This window comes from Pristis pectinata, chromosome 14 (assembly GCF_009764475.1).
Source record: "Pristis pectinata isolate sPriPec2 chromosome 14, sPriPec2.1.pri, whole genome shotgun sequence".
NCBI lineage: Eukaryota > Metazoa > Chordata > Chondrichthyes > Rhinopristiformes > Pristidae > Pristis > Pristis pectinata.
This window is the reverse complement of record NC_067418.1, coordinates 26,075,968-26,101,218: the sequence shown is the minus strand read 5'-3', so window position 1 is coordinate 26,101,218 and position 25,251 is coordinate 26,075,968. Positions and strand designations below refer to the sequence as shown.

At 39.0% G+C, this 25,251-nt stretch overlaps 1 protein-coding gene across 2 annotated transcripts in view; it reads right to left on the bottom strand.

Moving 5' to 3' along the window:
- The window catches only part of lrp5 (low density lipoprotein receptor-related protein 5), a 180,160-nt gene that overhangs the window by 132,706 nt on the left and 22,203 nt on the right, over window positions 1-25,251 (bottom strand). For both annotated transcript variants that reach the window (XM_052029526.1, XM_052029527.1), the window contains exon 2: window positions 16,997-17,390. In XM_052029526.1, the coding sequence (XP_051885486.1) occupies window positions 16,997-17,390 (394 nt within the window). The remainder of the gene's footprint in view (window positions 1-16,996; window positions 17,391-25,251) is intronic.

Here is a 25,251-nt window from a genome sequence, read left to right as displayed (position 1 = left end):
TGATCATTGCTTGCATACAAGGCTCACATGGGTAAAGCTTACTATAACATAGTATACTGGTGGCTCCACTTCAAGAACGAAGAGTCGCCGACGCGTATCTCGGAAACGTGGCAAGAGGGCTGGGCTGCAGACGAGGCTGAAACAGCGTGGTTACAAGACCCCCCTCCCCAGCATACTACTAGCTAACGTCCAGTCCATTGAGAACAAAGTTGATGAACTAAGGGCAAGACTGACCTACCAAAGAGAACTGAGGAACTGTTGTGTACTATGCCTCACTGAAACGTGGCTCACACCTGCCTCACCTGACTCTGCTATTCAACCTGATGGCTTCTCAATTCATCAAATGGACCGCACAGAGTCCTCAGGCAAAGTTAAAGGCGGAGGGGTCTGCTTCTTAACCAATAACTTGTGGTGCTCAGGCGTGACGGTCCTGGCAAGCTCCTGCTCACCCAGCCTGGAATATCTAACGGTGAAGTGTCGACCATTCTATCTGCCAAGGGAGTTCGCTTCAGCTATCCTGATGGCAGTCTACATCCCACCACAGACGGACATGAAGCCTGCACTCAATGAGCTATATGCCGTCGTCAACAACCTTGAGACAGGATACCCTGAGGCCCTCTTCATCAGCGCAGGGGACTTCAATCAAGCCAACCTCAAGAGTGTGTTACCAAAATACTATCAGCACATCTCGTGCTCCACCAGAAGTGCCAACACCCTTGACTACTGCTATACAACCATCAAAGATGCCTTCCAAGCCACCCCTCGTCCTCACTTTGGGAAATCAGACCACCAGGCTGTGCTCCTTCTCCCTGCATACAAACAGAAACTGAAACGGGAGGATCCGGTACGGAGAGTCGTGCAGTGCTGGTCTGAGGAAGCAGATGAGCTCCTACGCGACTGCTTTGAGACAGTGGACTGGTCCATGTTCAAAGACTCAGCTGCCAGCCTTGATGAGTATGTCACCACCATCACGGACTTCATCAGCAAGTGTGTGGAGGACTGTGTACCAAAGAAGACAATCCGGGTGTTCCCAAACAGGAAACCATGGATGAACCAGGAGATCCACTCCCTACTGAAGGAGAAAACTGCTGCACACAAATCTGGTGATCCTGATCTGTACAAGAAATCGAGGTATGACCTTCGGAAAGCTATCAGGGATGCCAAGAGGCAATACCAACTCAAAATAGAGTCCCTGACCAGCCGCCAGTTATGGCAGGGCTTACATGCCATAACAGGCTACAAGACGAAGTCAGGCTGCATAGCTAACAACAGCGCATCCCTTCCTGATGAACTTAACACATTCTATGCGTGTTTTGAACAAAAGGGAAGCGGATTGTCACCATCCACCCTGACAGCCACCAACGCAGCTGAACCTGTGATCACAGAGGAGGACGCAAGATCAGTCTTCCGGAGAATGAACACAAGGAAAGCACCTGGTCCAGGTGGTGTCCTGGGCCGCATGCTCAGATCTTGTGCTGATCAGCTGGCAGAAGTATTTGCGGACATATTCAACCTCTCCCTGCTTCAATCTCAGGTTCCCTCCTGTTTTAAGAAGACCACTATCATCCCGCTACCAAAGAAAAGCAAGGTAACATGCCTCAATGACTACCGACTGGTGGCTCTGACATCCACCATCATGAAGTGCTTTGAGAGGTTGGTCATGGCACACATCAACTCCAGCCTACCAGACAACCTGGACCCATTGCAATTCGCCTATCGGCGAAACAAGTCTACAGCAAATGCCATCTCCCTGGCCCTACACTCAGCTCTGGAGCATCTGGACAGTAAAGACACATACATTAGACTATTGTTTATTGACTACAGCTCTGCCTTCAATTCCAAGCAAGTTTGTCACCAAACTCCGAGACCTAGGACTCAACACCTCCTTCTGTAACTGGATCCTTGACTTTCTAACAAACAGACCGCAATCAATGAGGATAGGAAGCAATACCTCCGGCACGATTATTCTCAACACTGGTGCCCCACAAGGCTGCATCGTCAGCCCTCTACTCTCCTCCCTATACACTCACGACTGTGTGGCCAGATTTTGCTCTAACTCCATCTACAAGTTTGCAGATGATACCACCGTTGTAGGCCGTACCTCAAACAGCGATGAGTCGGAGTACAGGAACGAGATAGAGAGCTTAGTGGAATGGTGTCATGACAACAACCTTTCCCTCAATGTCAACAACAGAGCTGAGCATTGACTTCAGGAAAGGGGGCGGTGTACATGCACCTGTCTACATCAATGGTGCTGAAGTTGAAAGGGTTGAGATCTTCAAGTTCCTGGGTGTGAACATCACCAACAGCCTGTCCTGGTCAAATCACATAGATGCCACAGCCAAGAAAGCTCACCAGCACCTCTACTTCCTCAGGAGGCTAAAGAAATTTGGTTTGTCCCCTTTGACTCTCACCAACTTTTACCGATGCACCATAGAAAGCATCCTATCTGGATGTATCACGGCTTGGTACGGCAACTGCTCTGCCCAGGACTGCAAGAAGCTGCAGAGAGTTGTGGACACAGCCCAGCGCATCACGGACACCAGCCTCCCCTCCTTGGACTCTGTCTTTACCTCTCGATGTCTTGGTGTAGCAGCCAGCATAGTCAAAGACCCCACCCACCGAGGCCATTCTCTCTTCTCTTCCATCGGGTAGAAGATACAGGAGCCTGAGGGCACGTACCACCAGACTTAAGGACAGCTTCTACCCCACTGTGATAAGACTATTGAACGGTTCCCTTCTACAATGAGATGGACTATGACCTCATGATCTACCTTGTTGTGACCTTGCACCTTATTGCACTGCACTTTCTCTGTAGCTGTAACACTTTACTCTGTACTGTTGCTGTTTTTACCTGTACTGCATCAATGCACTTTGTACTAACTCAATGTAACTGCACTGTGTAATGAATTGACCTGTACAATCAGTTTGTAAGACAAGCTTTTCACTGTACCTCGGTACAAGTGACAATAATAAACCAATACCAATAAATAAAACTCTGCTCACTTTCACATGTAAATTATATTGGAATTCTCTACCACCATAAATTGCAAAAAAGAAAGCATTTAAAGTTGTATTGGTTGCAAAGAGAAACAGGTCAGATTTCATAATTCATATGGAGAAAAACACTAATGCATACTTTCCGACTAATGTCTTGTTACTTCCTCTGATTCCATGAAAAACCACTCTACATTGGCCTTTATGCAGGATTCCTACAACATTTCCACTGAAACTGACACCAGGAACTTCTCATGCTTTTAAAACAGCTTCATAAATGTCTTGAATTGGTGTATATTTTCCAGGCATAATTTGTAAACAGGCAAATCTACCAATAATAAAATAAAAATCCTTTGTCAGGCTGCATGCAATGCACACCAAAAGGTGACAATGAAAGAAATCCAGTTTGTAATATTACTGTAACAGTGCAGGTCCCATTAGGAGGCCTGTAATAAGTTTTAAAATTTGAACTTTTCTAAAGGTAGGTATGATAGAGTTGTTTGCTACTCTGTAAAGTTCCTAGGCTTGCTATTTTAGATTTTTCCTCGTTGGTTTACATCAGGGACTTTCCAATATTAAGTCAGAACTACGATGCTTAAGGCAACATATTACAATGACATATAATTATAATCTGTGAATGCCAAAAAACATACATTATAGATGTTTTTTGTCTATCATCTGTACATTATAGATGTTTTTCCCCAAGTGAGGGAAAAAACCTGACAGTATTGCTTGATTGCAAGAAATCCCAAAAACGCTTCACAATCAATAAAGAGTTTTTTGAGGTTTAGCCAGTACTGGAAAACATAGGTGCCAATTTGCACCCTTTTTCCAATTTGTCCATTAACAACTATAAAATAAATAATCAGAACACTTAGTTCCAAGTCTCATTAAGCCTTGGTCCAAATATGAAGAGAGCCCTAAAATCCACTGCTGAGGTGAAAATGACTGCCCAAGGCATCAAGCTAGGTAGAAAATACATCAAGGAGCTTCACCAAGGTTGAAAGCAATGAGACTCAAAGTGTCAATAGTCATACTGGCGAGTGTCAATCATCTCAGAACCAGCACATTAATGCAGAACTTTCTCAGGGATGTGTTCTGGGTCTAAGTATCTCCAGCTGCTTCATCAATGACCTGTCCGTCAGCATAAGGTCTGAAATGGAGATGTAAAAGGTTCAATTCTGTTTGTATTTCCTCAGACAAATAAACAGTTTGAATGAGCATGCACCAAGATCTGGACAATATACAAACAAGAGCTGATCATTGACAAGTAACATCTGTGCCATACAAGTCTTTGCCAATCTCCAGGAAGAGAGGCTCACCTTGCCATTCTCATTGGTAACTCCAATTCCACCAACATCCTGGGAGTCACAATTACACAAACACTCAAATGGACCAGTCAAATAAATACTGTTGGTACAAGAACTCGTCAGAGCCCAGGTAGCCTGAGTTAAATGACTCGCAACTCCTCAAATGTTTTCCATTATTGACAGGGCACAGTATGGTTGTGTGATGGAATACTCTTCATTTGCCTGGATGAACACAGCTCCAACAAGATGCTTGAGCTCACCTAGAACAATGAAGCCTACTTGATTGGAATCTAATCATTCAGGAAACATTCACTCCCTCCACCACTGATATACCATGACTATAGAGTATATCCACCACAAAATTCACTGCAGCAACTCTGCAAGGTTTCTTGGAAAGCACCTCTTAAGTCTGCAACTTTTACTGTGGAAGGACATGGACAGCAGGTGAAAAAGAAAGTCACCTTCAAATCACATAATCCTGCCATGGAAGCATAACCACTGTGCCATCGTCATCCTTCAATCCAGGAACTTCTCCTAAGTACACTAGAACCACATGGATTGGAGAAGTTGAAGGCAGTGACTGACTATCATCTTGAAGGTTACTTAGGCTGGTAACTACAGTTGTAGGAGTGAAAGTTGCCCCCAGTTATTATTTTTATAACTTTCCCCACCAATGAGTTAAGCTTATTGGTCTGTAGCCACTGGATTGATCCCTGCACTCATTTTCCAACAACAACGTAACACTGTTTCTTGGCCTGGAAGGAAGTGTATAATGGACTTCTCTGGAGAATGGTACACAGTACATGGAGTATTGTGTGCATTTCTGGTCACCACGCTACAGGAAGGATGTGATCAAACTGGAGAGGGGGCAGAAAAGATTCACAATGATGTTACCTGGATTGGAGGGCTTGAGTGATCAGAAGACATTGGACAGCTGAGGCCTGTTTTCCCTGGAGCAAGGGAGGCTGAGAGTTGACGTGATAGAGATTATAAAATTATGAGGCATAGATAGGGTAGATAGCCAGCATCTGTTTCCCATGGTCAAGATGTCTAAAACTAGAGGGCATAGGTTTAAGGTGAGAAGGAAGAGGTTTAAAGAGGATCTAAGGGGTAAATTTTCACACAAAGAGTAACTGGTATCTGGAAAGAGCTGTCAGAGGAGGTGATGGAGGCAGAAATAGTAACAACATTTAAGAGGCAACTGGACTTGAATGAACATGGCATAGAGGGATGGAATTGATGCAGGCATCAAATGAGTATAGATAGGCATGATATAGATACAGTGGGCCTAAGGGCCTGTTTCTATGCTATGACTCTAAAGACTACTGATCTTCTTAATATCAATCACTTGAACTTGGGTCTACAGAACACATTTTCCAAATCTACAGATGACACAGAAGTTGGGGCATGGCGAATCACAAGGAGGATAGTAACATACTTCAAGGAGATACTGACAGGCGAGTTAAATGGGCAGATAGGTGGCAGATGAAATTTAGTGCTGAGGAATTTGTTAGATTTTGGTGGAAAGAATAAGAAGCAAAGTCGAGGACACATTCTAAAAAGGGTAGAAGAAAAGAGATCTGGAGATATACGTGTATTGTTCATTGAAAATGAGAGTGAAAGTTAAGGAAGTTGCTAAAAAAAATGGAAAGGCAACATCAACCATCAGAGCAAGGAAGTCATAGTGAACCTTTATAAAATGATGGTTTGGCTACAACTAAAGTACATAGTTCTAGGTGCCACACCTTAGGAAAATGATGATGGCTTGAGAAGGGTGCAGAAGAAATTTACTAAAATGATTTCAGGGATGAGGGACTCAAGTTATGTAGATAGACTGGAAAAGCTGGGATTATTCTCCTTGCAAAAGATTGTGAGGGGATCTGATAGAGGTGTAAGACTGAAAATTGTTCCCATTAGCAGAGAGGTTGACATAGAATCAAGGCAATTATCAAAAGAAATAAAAGTCTTATATGGAATTGAAGTATTTCTGTTTTATGAGTGGTTAGGCTTGAATCAACTGCATGCCAGCATTGGCAGCTAATGGAGTTAAGTACCAACTATTCCCCTGGACCCAATGCCCTGTATCCATGGGTCTTAAAGGAAGTGGCTGTAGAGGTTGCATGCATTGGTTGTATTCTATCAATGTTCCTTGGAGAGGTTCCCTGAGGACTGGAAAACTATACATTTAACACCACTATTCACGAAAGGAGGAAATCAAAAAGCAGGAAAGTATCAGCCATCTGGCCTAACATGTGTCACTGGAAAATGCTGAAATCCATTATTGAAGAGGTAATAGCAGTACACTTTGAAAATCGTAAGGCAGTCAAGCAGAATCAATATGGTTTTATTAAAGGGAAAATTTGCTGTTCTTTCAGAATGTGATAAGCAGAGTGGATGGTGGGGAACCAGTGTGTATGGATTTCCAGAAAGCATTTGATAAGGTGCCACATAAAAGACAAGGGCACACAGGCTTTTGGGTAATATATTGGCATGGATAGAGAATTATCTAACTAACAGAAAAGAGAGAACTAGGGTAAATGGATCACTTTTGGAAGGCAATCAGTAACCAGTGGGGTGCCCAAGGGATCAGCACAGGACACTTAACCATCTATAATCTATTTAATGACTTTGATGAAGGGCCCAGTGTGCTACAGGCAAATTCACTGATTATACAAAGATAAATGGATTACCAAGTTTTGAGGAAGACACAAAGATCCTGCAAACGGATATCGATAAGTAAAGTGATTGGGCAGAATTTGGCTTATAGAGTATAATGTTGGAAAATAAGATTATGCACTTTGGAAGGAAGAATGTAAAAGCAAACTATTATTTAAATGGAGTGAGACAACAAAAGTTGTATAAAGGGATCTGGCAGTCTAAGTACATGAAATACATAAAGTTAGAAGCAAGTAATTAGATTGGCCTTTAATGAAAACAGTGTGGAGTATAAAAAATAGGGAAGCTTTGATGCAAATTTACAATGACCTGGAAAGGCCTCACTTGGAGTCTTACATATAGAGTTGAGCTCCATACTTCAGGAAATACATGCTTGCATCGGAGGCAGTGCAGAGCAGGTTGGACCTATACTTATTGGTGATTAGAAGAATGAGAGGTGTTTTAGGTAAGGGGTGTTTAAGCCAATTTTGAATCCAACCTGCCAAGTCTCCACAGATCCCATGTGCCTTAATCTTCTGGATCAGCCTCCCATGAGGGACCTTGTCTATAGCTTCATGAAAATCCATGTATGCAACATCCACTGTCCTGCCCTCAATCATTTTCATCTCCTCCTCAAAGACTCAATCATGTTTGTAAGACATGACCTCCTGGCACAAAGCCATGCTGGCTATCCCTGATAAGTCTATGCTTTTCCAGATGCGATTCCTATGCCTAAGAACCTTCTCTGATAATTTCCCTACCACAGATGGGAGGCTCATTGGCCAATAATTTCCTGGTTTGTCTCTACTGCCCTTCTTAAACAAAATAACAACATCGATCATTCTCCAGAATTGAGGAACAACATTGGCTATTCTGCGTAATTGATAATGTTCATTCCTGTTGGGTATATCACCATTCTGTTTTGTTTACTGCAGTTTTATAGTTAAGAACTTTGAGCCAGTCAGATAACAATGCAACATTGCAACATGATCAAGGTGTGATGGACAAACACAAGTTAGGATCAATGGCTTTGTACATACAGTATATGTAACTGTCAGATTCCATTATCATCATATGAAGATGGACTGCCAAAATCCAACATATTAATCCAAATACTGGATAGGAAAACAAAAGATATTTAAAGCTTTTTATTCCTAAATTGTGCACAAAAAACACTATGCGTAAATTATGAAGTGCTTATGCCCATTTCTGGTTGGAGTCCCATATATTGCGAAATTGTGATTCACCCTAATGCAGACATAATTTCCCTGTTATGTTTCACCTCCATGGCAACTTCGTCAATGTGCACGGCACAGCTTCTGGCTTGCTGACAGAAATTAGATCAAAACGTTGTGACCTATGACCTTTGTTGTTTGCTCACAGTAAAACACGGATGTCATCACATAAAATATTGTGAACCATTATATAATTAAAGAGTTCCATCCTTTACTTAAACTGTTCCCACTGAGACATCATTTTGTTGACACCACCGCATTAATTTTCATGTGCTGCCCTTTTATAGACAGGCAGCTCTGACAAACATACTAGCACTGGTTGACTAACTGCTGTGATCCCTGACCCCAGTGATCCCTACAAAGTCTTATTAGGCCATTCTAATAGCATGGAGGGCCACATTACATGACACTATGCCACAACCCCTCACCCACCCTGATTCCCTCCTTGATTTTCCCTTACCCGAATAATCTCGCTCCTTTTCTGTTTCTCTCTCTTCCTCTTACCTGTGTGGCCACTATGAAAAGTTTACATTAACAATGCCGACCTGTTTCCCAGCGGGCAGCAATTGAATGAGCTGCCATCTCTAAATGTATAAGTCAGTCTCGAACACTTTTAAATGGAAAATTTAAAATAACTATTTCCTAAAACCAGAATATCCCAAATAAGCAATTTCTTTTGGTGAAACCCAATTTTCTGTGAGGATAAAACATGGGGATGGGATGACTGAATAGCATTATTTACAGAAGGCAAGAAGTCCAATTCATTACTTATGAAACAAAATTGACACCTCCCTTGAAACAACTGGTAGACTCTGGAAAACTGTTAAAAAAAGTAAACATTCTGAGATCTTTTGCAGTATTACAAGAAAATCAATACAATAAACCAAAAAATTCTCAAGCAATATAACATATTCATAGGACATTAGCACGAGTTACCAGATACTGTTGTCAATTAAAATCAGTTGGTTGATTTATAACAGCTGCCGTCAAAAATTCAAACAATTCAGATCAGAAAATAATTGAGACACAAAACAGAAAAGAACAATCTACTATTGCTATGACAAGATGCTGATTTAACATTGGCTGGGTTAATTGCAAGCTGTTATTATAATCTTCAGGTTATGTTGGTTCTGGTGCTATTGGCTAAAACAGGTATGAAGCTCACTGTCTCTTAATCCTGATATAAGAAGGCATTCAGTAAATACTCTCAGAGGACCAAAGTGTGACTGCATTATTCTGTTTCCATCTCATTGATTGTATATCAGCAGTAATTAGTCAACATAAGAATGTTTGAAGACAATATTACACTTAGCCAGATCTCTCTGCGAAATGTTAGCAGTTCTGTGTTCAGCATTTACTTAATTGACAATGAAAAAACTACAGATGCTGGAAACCACAAAATGCTGGATGCACTCAGCAAGTCTTTTAGCATCTTTGGAAAGAGAAGGGAGTCAACATTTCAGGTTCAAGACCCTCCATCAGCAAAGACTTGTTTTTTTTCCCAGATGCAGTCTGACCTACTGAATGCTTCCAGTATTTGCTTATTGTTTAGAACACCCACCCGAACAGACAAATACTGAACTTTGTGGCCAAGTTTTGTTGGTGATTTCTCTGATGCACTCCAATGCTGGACTCTATGAGGAGTCCAGTGACAGAATGCAGCTTGCAGCAATTTCCCAACACTTATTCTGGGGGACCTGCCTGCTGAACTTGTGCCAGGTTACACCTCATTCAGGCACAAGAAGGTCGTTCATTTGAAAGGAGGGAACAATTGTAAAGGGGAGGAGTAAATATAATCTACTTCTTTCTGTGAATGTTTTAATTTTTTTTAAAGTTATTTTAAGGAATTTTAAAATATTTTTCAAAATCAGAAACATTCAGAAACAGAGAACATGACAGCGACATCAGAATCATTATCTTCAGCCGTTGTATGGTGGGATTTGTCCTGGTCTGTCCTCAAGATGAGATGTGTGCAAATCCCTGCCGCTATTGCAGTGTGGCACCACTTAAGATTGATCTCGAACTTATCATCAAGTTAACCTCAGGGGATCTGCAAAATACATGACCATATTTCTACTGTGTTTCTATGTTCGCCACTGGCAGCAAACCTTGACCCATTATATGATCGTGAGACCACCCGCATCCCCCCTCCCAAACTACTACCCTACCTCAACCTTCCCATATTTGTGCATCAGTAACAAGAGAATGAGCCAACCAACATTCACTCAGACTAACATACCATCCAAGAGAAAGATATATAGTCAGAATTAATGTTTCTAAGGAGCTATGAAACTGACATACAATCAAAATATATTTTCTTCAATTGATGACAGGATGCTATTTTTTCAACAATTTCAGCAAATGACCTTTTGGGAAATCAACATATCTGTAAAGTTATTGAACTGACATGACATACAAAATCTATGAACTTACATGTTGTCATAAGTTTTATTTAACTTCCAGAAGCACCTGTCCAAACCTAACATAACTTGCCTGAAATTTGATAGGAAATGACTGGGTCTTATAAAACATTTCCAGGGCAAATAACAATAAGCTGTTCAATTTTCTGAATAAAAATGCTCACTAATCAAATGTCAAATTAATATTGAGGCTAAAATAGATACTATAATTTTATAACAAATCCACAGAGGCTCAACAAATTTTAAGCAACAAAAATCAATTTCAATGAAGCTTTTAATTCCTGAACAGCAAATCCTATTAATATTGATCTTAATTACATTAAGGAAAAGAACAGAAAGACTGTTAATGAATAATTTTATATTACCAGATATGGTATAATAACAACTTGCACTTAAAGATGATTTTAATGTAGTTAAAAATCACAAAGTATTTCACAGGAATATAAACCTACTTGAGCCAAAGATGGAGATTTAAGGGCAGGTGCTAATGTGCTTGGGCATGAGTTATATAATCACTTCTGAATTAACCATTTTTTTAGCTGCACTAAATACACATTGTATTTGATGTTTACATATGTGAGTATATACATGCAGTAACTGGATTCAGGGTATTCTCTTAATTTACATTAGAAATAGTTGCCCTAAGATAAAAAGTGAAATCAAAATTAGGAAATACTATATTTGTATACTGGCCATCATAAAATTCTAAGAAACTGGTGTCAACAGTAAAGAATTTCAACTTAAATCTGCAACGTCAGTAGTGATACCTTTAATAATTTTTCAATGTCGAATTGATCCCTGCCATTCCGAAGTGGGTCACCAGTGCAACAATCTGCATAAGATACACAGTAACTTTCCTGCAGCAGGCAGATATGATCACCTGAAGTATAACCAATTTAGGTTGTATTTCTGGTCATCACAATTTCTTCGCAAAGGGATGTTTGATGTTCTTAAATATCCATCTTTCTTTCCTGATAGAAATGAACGTAAATAGAAAACCAACATTTTAAAAAGTTACTGAAAGAAATAACCAAAAAGTGATCTGCAAAAGTACATTTGAATTTGTTCTTTTATTTTCCTCATTTGCTTTCAATCGAATTTGGTGGGATTGGGAAAATAAAATCATGATCAGATCAGCAAATAGGGTTTTGCTATTTCACGATGAGATACATCCAAAATATACCCACTTCACGCCACAGCCTGGAAAGCATGACACTAAATAAGTAACAACTTGAGGAGTTTGTTTAGTCATCTGAACAAAGGGTTGCTTCACCCAAAAGACAGTATTTGAAACACTGCATTAATCCTTTAGTACTGCACTGCATAGATCGTAAGTTTTAAGTTCTAAAAAGGTGGGGGCGTTGGAGCAAGGAAGAAGGCTAAACAAACAATCCATCTGACATTGAGGCAAAGTGTCACCAATTAACAATTGAATTAAATTAACAATTGAATCAACATTCTCTTATTTATTTTAGTGATTCTAGATATGGTAAATTAACCATTTATTTATATTTTTATACCTCTAGCCAGATGGGTACACGCTTACTTTTCTAGTTGAAAGCAGAACCAGCATGCAGTCCCAGAGTTAATGTAAAACTCCATCACTCGAAGACACACTCACATGCATGCACAATTAAATTGCTACTCAGTGAAGGAGAAATACGTAATCACCTTTCTTTTAAATTAAGAGGTTTAACATTAAGGGATTAATTACAATTTAAACATTAACAAATTTTGTCTCCAAGTCAGTATTTTCATCAGTTTGTGCCAAATTCTGGTAGCACTCTCCTCTCCAGGGCAAAAGTCATGGCTTCAAGTCCTACTCAAGAGACAAGAGCACAAAATTCTAGGCTGACACTCCGGTGCATTATCGAGGGTGGGCTACACTATAGAAAGCACCACCTTCTCAGGAGACTTTAAATCACAGCCCCTGTCCGTTGTGCGTATAAGATCTGATAATACTGTTTTAAGAGCACAAATATTATTCCCAGTGTCCGAGCTGATATTTAGCAATCAATCAACATCAGTAAAACAGATTACCTGCGCATTATCACATTGCTGTTTGTGGGCAAAATAACTGCCTTGTTTTCAACATCATAACGGTGCTTATACTTCATTGACTGTAAAGCATCCTGGGGCATCCCAAGATCATAAAAAGCATTATGTAAATGCCTCTCTTTCTTTTAAACATTTCCAGTCTTTTACATTCTAAATCCCTTCAGGATATGTCTTGCTTTCTAGTCTGAGGTGAAGATGGCTTATACCCAGATTTTGGATATACTCATAACTAAACAGTGAAATCCTACCACTTCAATGCCACGTGATTTCCAATTGAAGGTCAAATATGTAATTAAACCAAAAATCAAAGACTTGGTCAAAACAAATCAAATTAAACGCTTTCAGATTAGGGCAGATGAATAATGTCACTATACATGGCTATTTTTCATAAATATGCTTTCTTGGGAGTTTTCTCTCATTTTGCATTTGTATAGATGGCAGGAAACTGGTTTGAGAAATAACTACTTCATAATAAAACACTGCACAAAATTTTAACAGTTTTTAGAATATATACTTATAGTATGAGTATTCTTATATTTTAGAATATGACAGAATTAAGAGGACTTTATCATAATTTCTCCTTTATAAAGCTCATATAAAAACACACCTCCCAGACTTTGAAGTGATCTGTTGGAAAATTCCTCTTTTTTATTTGTTATGTACACCATACCTGGACAGCAATTGGAGTACTGTGTACAGCTTTGGTCACCCTGTCATAGGAAAGACATGGTTAAACTGGAAAGAGTGCAGAGAAGATTTACAAGGATTTTGTCAGGACTAGAGGACCTGAGTTATAGGGAGAGGTTGGCCAGGGTAGGTCTTTATTTCTTGGAACGTAGAAGAATGAGGGGCGACCTTATAGAAGTGTTTAAAATTATGAGAGGCATAGATACGGTGGATGGTAACAGTCTTTCCCCCAGGGTAGGGGAGTCCAAAACTAGCGGGCATAGGTTTAGGGAGAGAGGGAAAAGATTTAAAAGGGACCCGAGGGGCAACTTTTTCAATGCAGAGGGTGGTGTGTATATGGAATAAGCTGCCAGAGGAAGTGGTTGAGGCAGATACAATAGTATCATTTAAGAAGCACTTGGATAGGTACATGGAGGGGCGGGGGCTAGAAGGATATGGACTGAACTCAGGAAATTGGGACTACCTGGGTGGGCACCGTGGTCAGCATGGACAGGTTGGGCTGAAGGACCTGTATCCGTACTGTATTGCTCCGTGAATCTAATTCATTATCTGCCAAATGAAACCTCTATTCACTTATATTTTCAACCTTCTAGAAACTCCAATAACTAGGCTAGCTGGGAACTCTTAACTAAGTCTCTCTTTTCGTGTGCTCTGTGAGAATCAGTGACCACCTATATAAATGAAAATGTGAACTGGTTATTTTAGACAGGTGAACCTAATATATAAATTGAATATAGTTCACATCCCAAAATCTTTCATCATGAAGTAATGATATTTCCCTTATTGTTTTTACCCAACTGAAATTTGAGCCTTGGATATTCAATTACTCTACTAGGATACGACACATTCTGTCAAATGTCTGTGCCAAATCAAGCTTTGCACCTGGTTACATCTTCTATAGTTTTTTTCCAACTTTCCTTAACTGGGCCTACTTGTTAAAACCAATCTCAAGAAGCAACATAAAACCTTCAGTTGAACCTACATTCACTGTAAAAATCTTTCTCAAAATGAGAAGTTTCAGGTTTCACCTTAGAGCTCTGAAAGCTTGGATAAAGCAAGTTAAAACTATTGTGATTACTGACATTATCAAGACAATCCAGAATTCAGAAAAAGAACCAATTCAATTCTTCCATGAAACAATATACAGGTACAATATTTATGAGATTTAGGGGACTAAATAACACTCTAGCCATGAATTCCAGAACTATATTTTGTATTTATACAGATATTTATAAAGTATTAGAACAGATTAAATTTGTCTCACTATTACATTCACAATTATATTATTCTATTTTATAATTTCTTACAGCATTGAAGGAGGCCATTTGACCCATTGAAGCTATGTTGGCTCAAAGCATTGCCATCAATCCCATTCCCCCACTTATCTCTCTATTTCTCACTCATATGCCCACCAACTCCACTCTGATGTTCCAACTATCCATTTACCTTGGGGACAATTTACCACAGCCATTTAACCTAATATCACGCCTTAAGGATGAGAGAGAAAACTGGAGCTACCCAGGGAAATCCAAACAGTCACAGAGAGAATGTGCAAACTCCATATGGACAGTACCAGATATCAGGATTGAACCTGGATCATTCCACTATCTGCTGAACCACTCTGCTAATTCAGAATACCTTAAGTTATTCTGCTTTCTGTAGAAACACAACAAATCTTTATATGCTAGTGATAATCACTAGTGAACGTCTGTACTTAAAAAAAAGGCCAAGAGATTTCTCAAATACTTAACCTACAGTGAGATTCAAGTTCTTTTTTTTAAGTACAGATACAAAATTTAAAAGGTCACTGTAGTTCCATAACAAATGGCATTTAAATCTGAAATGGATGGCCTGGTAGCACATATAACAAATAATATATTTTTTTAAGAAAAGTCTCGCCATCTGCCATCTCTTAATTTAGTCAGATCTACATATATCAAAGTTATGCAGCACTGAATTGTTTGGATATTCTGTAGCAATGGCAGAATTCACAAGATACAAAGCTAGCATTTGTTAGAAACCACCAGGTAATTTGCAGTGTACTTAGTTTTAAGATTGAACTTGGTTTAAAAAAATCCAAACCAAACTTCAAGCTTTGTTATTAATCTGGTCTGTAGCCAAGGAAACTGATTAGTGGGTGGACCCAAAAGAAAACACCATCTTGGTTTCATCTCCCAACTGCCAAATAGCAATAGTTGAGTGTGCACATGCACACATGAACATTGGGTCCAGTCAATCATGCTTAGATCTAATATCCCTTCCAATCACAATGATCAGGTAGACGTCTAACATTCAAAAACTGCCAATACGTACTCTGAAGTGCTGCTCATGCAATGGAATCATACCCCAGTATCATCAGGAATTAAGTGGAAGAACATATTAAAAAAATGATACAGATTGGAACTCAACTCTCATCAATAAACAGATTATTTATGCCAGTCACAAAAAAAAGCTTCAATTATGGTCTCCAACTTCTATAAAAAAAAGTTGCGCTTATATTTAGCAACTGTTTAGTGGTGTACCCAGTTTCTCTGGTTTAAAATGGCTGCTGAAGAGTGGGGATTTCATATAACTTTTATATCTTGTGTGTATTTAGAACAGCTTCAACAGGTTGGCCTTTCTTAGCCAAGGCAAATAAAAACATGTTGACTCTCGCTTCTCATAGCTCCTTCAAGGATGGAGACTAAACTCGGTGGCTCTGATATACCTCATGAAGCCAGCGTCAAACCCTCACAGCTTGTGGTGTCATTACTGGTACATCCAGGCCATTATGGAAGAGTTGGCAGTTCTGTTGCATAGTGACACTATTGCAGCCATTCTCTACATCTTCACTTGTGAAGTCGCCAAGCACCACATTTCTTCTTAGAATAAAAAAAATCAAACCACTGAAAAAAACAATTAATTTTTCTTTCTCTTCAATATGCTTTCCCCTCATATTTACAAAATATTTCTTCACAATGGTGAGAGTTCTCTAGTTACTGACTGCTTTCCAGCTCTCTACACGACTGCCTGACTGACCATTTTATGTCCTGCATATTTACAAGTTGGGGGGAAAGACTAGTACAGGTCATCTTATCATATTTAGGGGACAGAGATTACCAATTAACATCAGAACAAATATTGACGGCAAACATCAAAATATTTTGCACAGCAAAATCAATCATTTAAGATAAACTGCCAAAGTAAAACAGCTATCCATCCGAGACATGCTACGCTTATTTTATTAACTTCTTAATCAACATCACTTCTTACAAAATTTACCTTGTAAAGCAAACTGAAATTAAATTCCGGATGGCTGCAGTGGAAATAATACAGAATAAAAATATTCCCGATGGGCTATTCCAGCGTTTAATGGTAATTGCTGAAAAGTAAACCAGACTTCTAAAAGGGAAGTAACAATGTTGTTTTTTCTTCCACATTAACTTCAATTCAGCTTTATTTGAAAGTTGGTATTGTTCACAAGTGCAAGCCATATTATTCCTGGTTCAGTCTGAACATCTGTTCATTTGCACAAAAGGGAAATAATACCTTTGAAAGGTTGCAGCAGCAGTGATATATCTCAAATTTCCAGCCGCATGCCATATCAAAATCTCAGCTCTTGAAATGAAAACACAAGGCAGACTGAAATACTCACCCATGCTGTGGATCAAGAGCAATGGCCCTTGGTTGATCAAGATCCTGCCAGAAAAGGACTTTACGATACATTCCATCAAGATTGGCAACCTCTATCCGATTAGTTTCAGAGTCAGTCCAATATAGCTTCTTTCCTAACCAGTCACAAGCTAATCCATCTGGTGAAATGAGACCAGAGATGATCACCTTTTGGAAATTCCCAGTTAGATTCACATGTGTCTGTTTAATGGCTTCTTCACTCACGTCAGTCCAATAAATCACCCCTTCAGCAAATAAAAAATCAACAGCAGCTGCATCCTCCAGACCACTGACTACAACAGTCGATTCAGGTTTCACCGATTCTGCATCTACCAACCTGACGTCACGCCGATTAGCAAAAAGCAGCAGAGGTGATGCTAAGGAGAAACAAGAAAACACAATTAGTTAATTTCCTGCAATATTATGGAAGTTTGTAAATCATGCTCCACCCCAATCCTTTTATGGCCACACATCAGCTCATAAACATTTCCTGCCCAACAGCCAGAAGAGCACATCAACCTCAGACTTCTTCCTTGCATTCATTAACCCCCCCAGCATAATCTTGAAGTGACAATGAAACATGCTTACACCCTTCAGCTTAGAAAGTTGACAAATTGTACATACTAATATTTTAAACACTGTTTTAAAAATGTTTGCCACAAGAAAGCACATCCACCTGGAGGAAAGGCTAGATACTGCACATCATGAGAACTTTATCATGACTTTGCCTGATTAATAAATGTTAGTAGCACTGAGGCAATACTTTGGTTACATACTAGCGCTTGTGTTGGGACTCAAGAGGCAGAGGGTGATGGTGGAGAGTTGTTTTTGTGATTGGAAACCTGTAAAGAGTGGTAGACCACAGGGATTGGTGCTGGGACCCTTCCTGTTTGTTATATACATGAACGATCCAGATATGATTAATAAGTTCACTCATGACACAAAAATTAACGGTCTAATCAATAATGAGGAGGACAACCTTAGTTTACAGGAGCATATTGATCAGTTGGTAAAATAGGCAAAGCAAGGGCAGGTGTAATTTATTCCTGATAGTTGAATAAGTCATTGGTGAGAGGCTGCACTTGGAGTACCGTGTACAGTTTTGGTCACCATGTTATAGGAAAGACGTGGTTAAACTGAAAAGAGTGCAGAAAAGATTTACGAGGGTATTGCCAGGACTAGAGGGCCTGAGTATAGGGAAAGGTTGGCCAAGATAGGTATTTATTCCTTGGAATGTAGGAGAATGAGGGGTGACCTTAAAGAAGTGTTTAAAATTATGGGAGGCATAGATAAGGTGGATCAGTCTTTTCCCCAAGATAGGGGAGTCCAAAACAAGGGGGCATAGGTTTAGGGTGAGAGGGGAAAGATTCAAAAAGGAACTGAGAGGCAACTTTTTCATGCAGCATGTGATAAGTACATGGAACAAGCTGCCAGAAGAAGTGGTTGAGACAGGTACAATAGTATCATTTAATAAGCACTTGGATAGGTACATGGAGGAGTGGGGCTTAGAGGGATATGGGCCAAATGCAGGAAATTGGGACGAGCTGGGTGGACACCGTGGCCGGCATGGACTGGTTGGGCAGAAGGACCTGTATCCGTGTGGTATTGCTCTATGACGCTAAGTGTGAGTTGATGCACTTTGGGAGCACTAATAAGGGTACAGCATACACATGAATGGTAAGGTCCTAGGATTATTGAGGAATAGGAGATCTTAATGTACAAGTTCAAGGATCCCTGAAGGTGGCAGGGTAGGTAGATAAGGTAGTAAACACAACATACAAGTTAATTGTTTTCATCAGCCAGGATGGAGACTATTGGAGGGAGGTGATGGTACAACTTTATAAAATGCTGGTTAGGCCACAACTGGAGCACTATGTGCATTTCTGGCCACCTATACGACAGGAAAGATGTGAGTACAGTGGGGAGGGTGCAGAGAAGACTCACCAGGATGTTGCTTGGGATGAAGCATTTCAGTTGCGAGGACAGACTGGATACGGTGAGTTTGTCTTCCTTGGAACTGAAGAAGTTAAGGAGGGCCTGACAGAGGTATACAAAATTATGAGTATGGATAGGGTAGAGAGTAGGAAACTTTTCCCCACAGCAGAGATGTCTAAATCTAGAGGGTATAGGTTTAGGGTAAGGGATAAGAGTAGTTTTTTTTCCAGCCAGAGGGTGGTTGGAATCTGAAATGCACTACCTGAGAAGGTAGTGGAGGGAGCTGCAAATAGTACCTAGATGATTGAATCACAAAAGGCATATGTTCCAGGTGTAAATGGGATTAAAATAGATGAGTACTTCATCATCAGCATAGACATGGTATGCTGAATGATTCCATGCTCTATAATTCTGAATTCCAAGTGCCTATTGCTTCTAAATTAGTGTTCTGATACAATGTCTATCATTAGTTTATACATACAATCTTAACCAGCAAGCTAATTATTTTCCAGTTTCTAAAATACTCTTTTAATTACATTTTTGTCCAACTAATAAGATTTCCTCAAATGTACAATGGACAAAGTTCCACATTTAATTTCTTGGATGCATTTCAGGTTATTGCTTTATTGTGAAACAGTAGAACATGCAAATTTTCTTCACAGACATACCCAAAATTCAAAGTTCTTGCTCTTTATCCTGAGCATTTTAACAAGTATTTTTATAATATAATAATCATATATGTTTGCATATATAGTTGAAGAAAAAAGCAACAGCCTTTCAATAACATTTTTCTGAAGGCAAACTGTTTAGTGTAGTAGTGCACGTTGTAATTGTGAGGTTGGCATATGGCTGGGAAAGGATGCCTAACCACCATGTAAAAGATATTGCTCAGAAATAGTAAATTAAGCATCAAAAATTAACTATTGCTAGAAATTTGAAGAGAACAATGATTTGAAAAATAAGTGATAATCAAGTCTTAAAATAGCTTTCAAATTCCAGACGACAATTATCAGAGGTAAAAATTAATAAGCAAAATGCGACGTCCTTTTATCAGGAAGCAAGAAATGACAAATGCTGGAATTCTGAAATAAATGTGATCCAGCAGGTTAGGTGGCAGCTGTGGAGGAAACATTTTAAATCAGTGACCTTTCGTCAGAACCAGGTCATCCATCTGACACATTAACTGTTTCTCTCTCCAGCAACGCTACCTTGAGCTGCTGAGTTTTCCAGCATTTTTTGTCTTTGTAAAACATTTCCTAACCATGCAATGCCTGGAGGTTTTAAAGCTCCCCTTGACTATGTATGTTGTTGAATTTAACTGTATTGGTTCCTTTGGCACATATTTTTCTCGGTCATAAGAAATGACAACTAGCATCAATGAGGAAAAAAATACTGTAGACATAAATTACAAATCCAACAGATTGTGAAGGCCTTATCAGTTTTCTTGATAAACGAAGGGATGGAAGGTTACTAGGCATAGATAGGAATGCAGAGCTGAGGTTACAATCAGAGCAGTCATGATCTTATTAATGGTGGTGCAGGCTCAGGGAGCCAAGTGTCCTACCCCAGCTCCTAATTCCTATATTTGTATGTTTGTTTCAGAGACAGACATGTTTCTGGCTCAGTACTGTAAACTAGATTCTGCAAGGAAGTCTTTGAGAACAGGGTGCAGAATTTCAAGCCCTACAACTGAGATGAAAAGCTTAATTTTGATTGGGTGCACGTATGGAGTTACTTTAGCAAAAGGATATCATTGGAATAACATGTCAACAGGCTGAAGCTGCCGGAAAAGATATCAGAGTTGGTGGGAGGGAGCAGACGTTGTGTCAGGAGTCCGAGGTACCACAAATTCAGTAAAAGGTACAGTCCCTGACTGAAAGATCCCTGGTGGGAAGGAGTGATCCCAGGTGTAGAAGCAAGTAATGGGGAGGAGTATTCATGATTGACACAAGCCACGAAGGAAGGGAGAGAGTCAAAGCTGGAGCGACCCTAGGACATCATGTGGAAATCATAGGAATTATTCTTGTTCCTCCTAGTCCTTGAGGATTCCAAAGAAAATTTACATTTTTAAACCTAACTTGACCTCTTCTGACTGATTTGTAACAGCCATACTTTTCAAATACTTGTTACTCCTTTGCACCTTCCCCCTCTGCATGTCCGCAACAGTAAAATTTGGACGCTAAAATTTTCTTGTGGCGCTGGTGTTTCAACAGAACCTGCCTGCCTGGAGCAGTTTGCTGCACTCATACCTACTTAAAGTTAATTTACTGACTTGGGTAGAGGGGGAGATGCTTATGGGTTAAGAAATGAATTCTTTTATCAGCCCTACTATATTGAACACTCATCTACACCATTCTCACAGGGCGGTTAATTTCTACAAACAATCTAACTCGGAATTTGATTTCCACTAACAGTTGCACAGATGGAGATAAGATGAACTCCAAGCCATCCAGCATAAAATCACTATAGTAGGATTAAAATCCTTCTAATGTTAAGCCATATAGAGCAGGAAGGGTCAAGGTTTGATTTCTGAAATAACCTGAGACCTGACAACCTACGTAGCTTATTCACCCATCTGTTCGGAAAGGGAATCCAATGTAAAATGAAATACAAGTGAATCAGAAGGAAGAGAAGAGCAGAGAGAAAGGTTTGAGAGGACTATATTATTTGATTATGATTGTTAAATTAAAGTTGCTTACCATTTAAGATGTCTCCCTATTTGGAAGATATTAGAAAGTATTGGAAGATATTTGAAACAGAGTCCAGATGCGGGTAATCCCACAAATCAGTAAATATTCATGGAGCAATGTGTTTTCTTGAACATTGTTCAGGAGCTATTTCTTTTTCACAACCAACTTCATGGCCCCTTATTACACTGGATTTATTACACATAAATGCCAAACATTAGCAGCAAATCTGTACAGAATATAAATAGGCGTACTTTGACTAAGCACTTCATATTTGCTGAAGTTCAGAACCACTACTCGATTACTTTTCCAATAATAACAAGGATGTTTTGCTCTTAGTATAAATTTACCTATGAACAAGCAAGCCCAAAGCTCTCTTCTAACCAAACGAATAAACTCGATCATTAGGTCCTGTTTACTGAATCATCCATAGTCAAGAGAGAAACATAACATTGACCAAAGAAGAATGTAAAGTACATAATAAAGATTAAGGTTTGAAAGTAAAATTCATAGAGAAGGTCAGAGACCACAGAAGTAAGATAAACAATTGCTGATTTTTCTGTCTAGTATTTAGAAAATACTATCAAATTTGAGAACTTGACGTCAGAATGTTTGTAATGCACACAGTTGCTCACTTTGAATTAAACAAAGTGTCAGATTTCAGAATTTTAAGCATGGTTTCCAGGCAGAGTAAATCTTAATTTAATCGAACTGCTCTACCATAGAGGAGGTGCTACAGGAGCCTGAAGACCCACACTCAACGATCCAGAAACAGCTTCTTCGCCTCCTCCATCAGATTTCTGAATGGTCCATGAATATTACCTTGTTATTCCTTTTTTTGCATGACTTATTTATTTTTTGTAATTTATTGTAATTTTACATCTTTGTACTTACTGCAGCCGCAAAACAACAAATTTCACTTCATACTCATCAGTGATAATAAATCTAATTCTGATTCTAACTAGATATGAAAACAGAGCTTGACAGACAGTATTCTAAGAAAGTATTATGTCCATTCCTACAAAAGCAAACATTTAATGTTTCCAAAAACTAGTATTTCATTGAATCCTTTCTATGAAACAAGGAGTGGAAAATGAGGGTATTCCAAGAACATAAGTTCACACAATTTCCATAATTTCTACATCCAACATGAGCAATAACATTTGGATTTCATACAAGAAAACTCAGCAGCCCACCACAGACTGGTACTGTCAAGATAAGATATCTTTATTAGTCATATGTACTTCAAAACAGAGAGTGAAATGCATCTTTTTGCGTAGTGTTCTGGGGGCAGCCCGCAAGTGTCGCCACATTTCCGGCGCCAACATAGAATGCCCACAACTCCTAACCTGTACATCTTTGGAATGTGGGAGGAAACCGGAGCACCCGGAGGAAACCCATGCAGACACAGGGAGAACATACAAACTCCTTACAGACAGTGGCTGGATTTGAACCCAGGTTGCTGGCGCTGTAAAGCATTATGCTAACCGCTACACTACCAATATCTTTCAATATATTTGCATTAATGGTACCTCAGTCTTTAATTTATTTCATATTGTATTTCAAGGATACAAAGCACATTAACAGCCATCAACATTACCTGACTAACACTCATATAAAAGGTTAAAACAGTGTACATTAAGAACAAGCACAAAGAAGTTTTCCAGAATCTGAGTATTTTAATGTTGGATCAATAGTCTAACATGGACTGTTATATGAAACCTCTTGCAGATAATGAAGTTTAACAGAAAATTTTAACTGTATAAATGGGGTGAAAATATCATGTACTCCCACATAACTAAACTTTTTAAATAGTGGCAAAATTTAAAAACATATTATTAGATTTAAGTTGATCATGGTCCTACAATCCTGGGAACAAGGTAAATCTACATGCATAACAACAGCAAAGTGGTGTAAAAATCCAACTAAATCACACTGAAAAATGGGAAAGTTCATCTCCGGGCACTTTTCATCATGTCTATGCTGAGCGAAGCCTTGAAATAATTGTTATAGGTATTGGCAAATGAAACACGTATGTCTTTTCTATTTTGGCGGAGCTTTTAGCATTAGCAATGAGTCACTCCATGAGTTAAACTAGTGAACAAACAAAAGCATTAAGCAATCACTAACTAAAATATAACCTAGATTTATATTCTGCATTGTGCATGTACTATAATAACTTCAGCTCTATAGTCTTTTGGTCTCTTAATGTAAATCATTCTAGAAAAAGTCATTAGCAAATGCTCCCCATGATTTTAGTACCTAATATCTCATTAAGGGACGAAGTGCATGGTTTTAAAATCCAAACAACCATTTTCTTTCCCAATCAGAAAAGAATTTGATCGAACATCATCAACACACATTTGTACCTGAATGGAAGTACCAGAAACAACAGTTTAAGAAAGTGCACACTGTCAATTTGGCTCATCACATTAGAACTTCAAGGAGGTACCTACCTACAAATTATACAAAAATTACTTCTGGATTAAATTTCCTTCATTCCAATGGAAACAGGCATGGTTCCAGTAAATTACATATTATTGTTTCAGTTAATATAATTATGTTTAATTAATTTAATTGTTTTATATTCTTGTGTTGTTACTATATTTTATTAAAGGTTTTAATAATTAAAAAGGTACACTTAATTATTAATAGTTTTGGACTGTTGCTGGAAAAGCCATTAGTTAGCTTTGACAGCTAGTGCAGGCTGGGGAGCATGACCAAAGCTTTTCTATGAAATTTGCATCAGAAGGTTCTGCATGGAACAGGATCTCTCCTATCAGGTCAGTGCCAATTTCACTGAGGAAGCTCTTGGCAGGTGATCCAGTTAAGGCAAGGGTGAATTTAGCAAGTAGCTCAGTGCTGAGGAAATTCCAGACCAGTGATTGCACTGAATAGGATGAAACTGTTTTACTTGCAAGGGTGGGAAGAACTAATCCTGGAGGTGGAATGGGTATATGCTTGGAAATGCTGATCAAACTGAATATTATTTTACATCTCTCAAAAAAAAATCTATGAAAGAGGATGCACATGAATTAATTTGGTAATTTCATAGTTTCATGATTGATACTGTATTTTTACTTAATTATCTGATTTTTTAATTTTAATTTAATTACTTGAATACAAGTTCCCCGGTGACCATGCTGAGACTTGAACAGGTCTAGGGATCAATATCCAGGCCTCTGGATGATAGTCAATATCTTGATTTATATGCCACAGAAACCCACTGCATATTAGGCATAACAATTACCCAATTATCTTCTGGGCAGCCAAGCTCCATCAATCAATACTGTACATTTAACAGTTTTTGTTCTTAAGTAGTACCCGTAATGAAATGAGAATACATTTAAGGCAGTCTTCCTCAAATTAAGGCAGAAAAACAAGAGGATAAAAAGATAAAAAGGGAAGTTTTTATTTCACTGTTAGGAAGACTATTGAACGGACAGACTTTTGACCTCACGATCTACCTCGTCATGGCCTTGCACTTTATTATCTGCCTGCACTGCAATATATTCTGCATTCTTTTATTGCTTTTCCCTTGTTCTACCTCGATGTACTGATGTGATGAAATGATCTGTATGGAAGGCATGCAAAACAAAAGTTTTTCACTGTACCT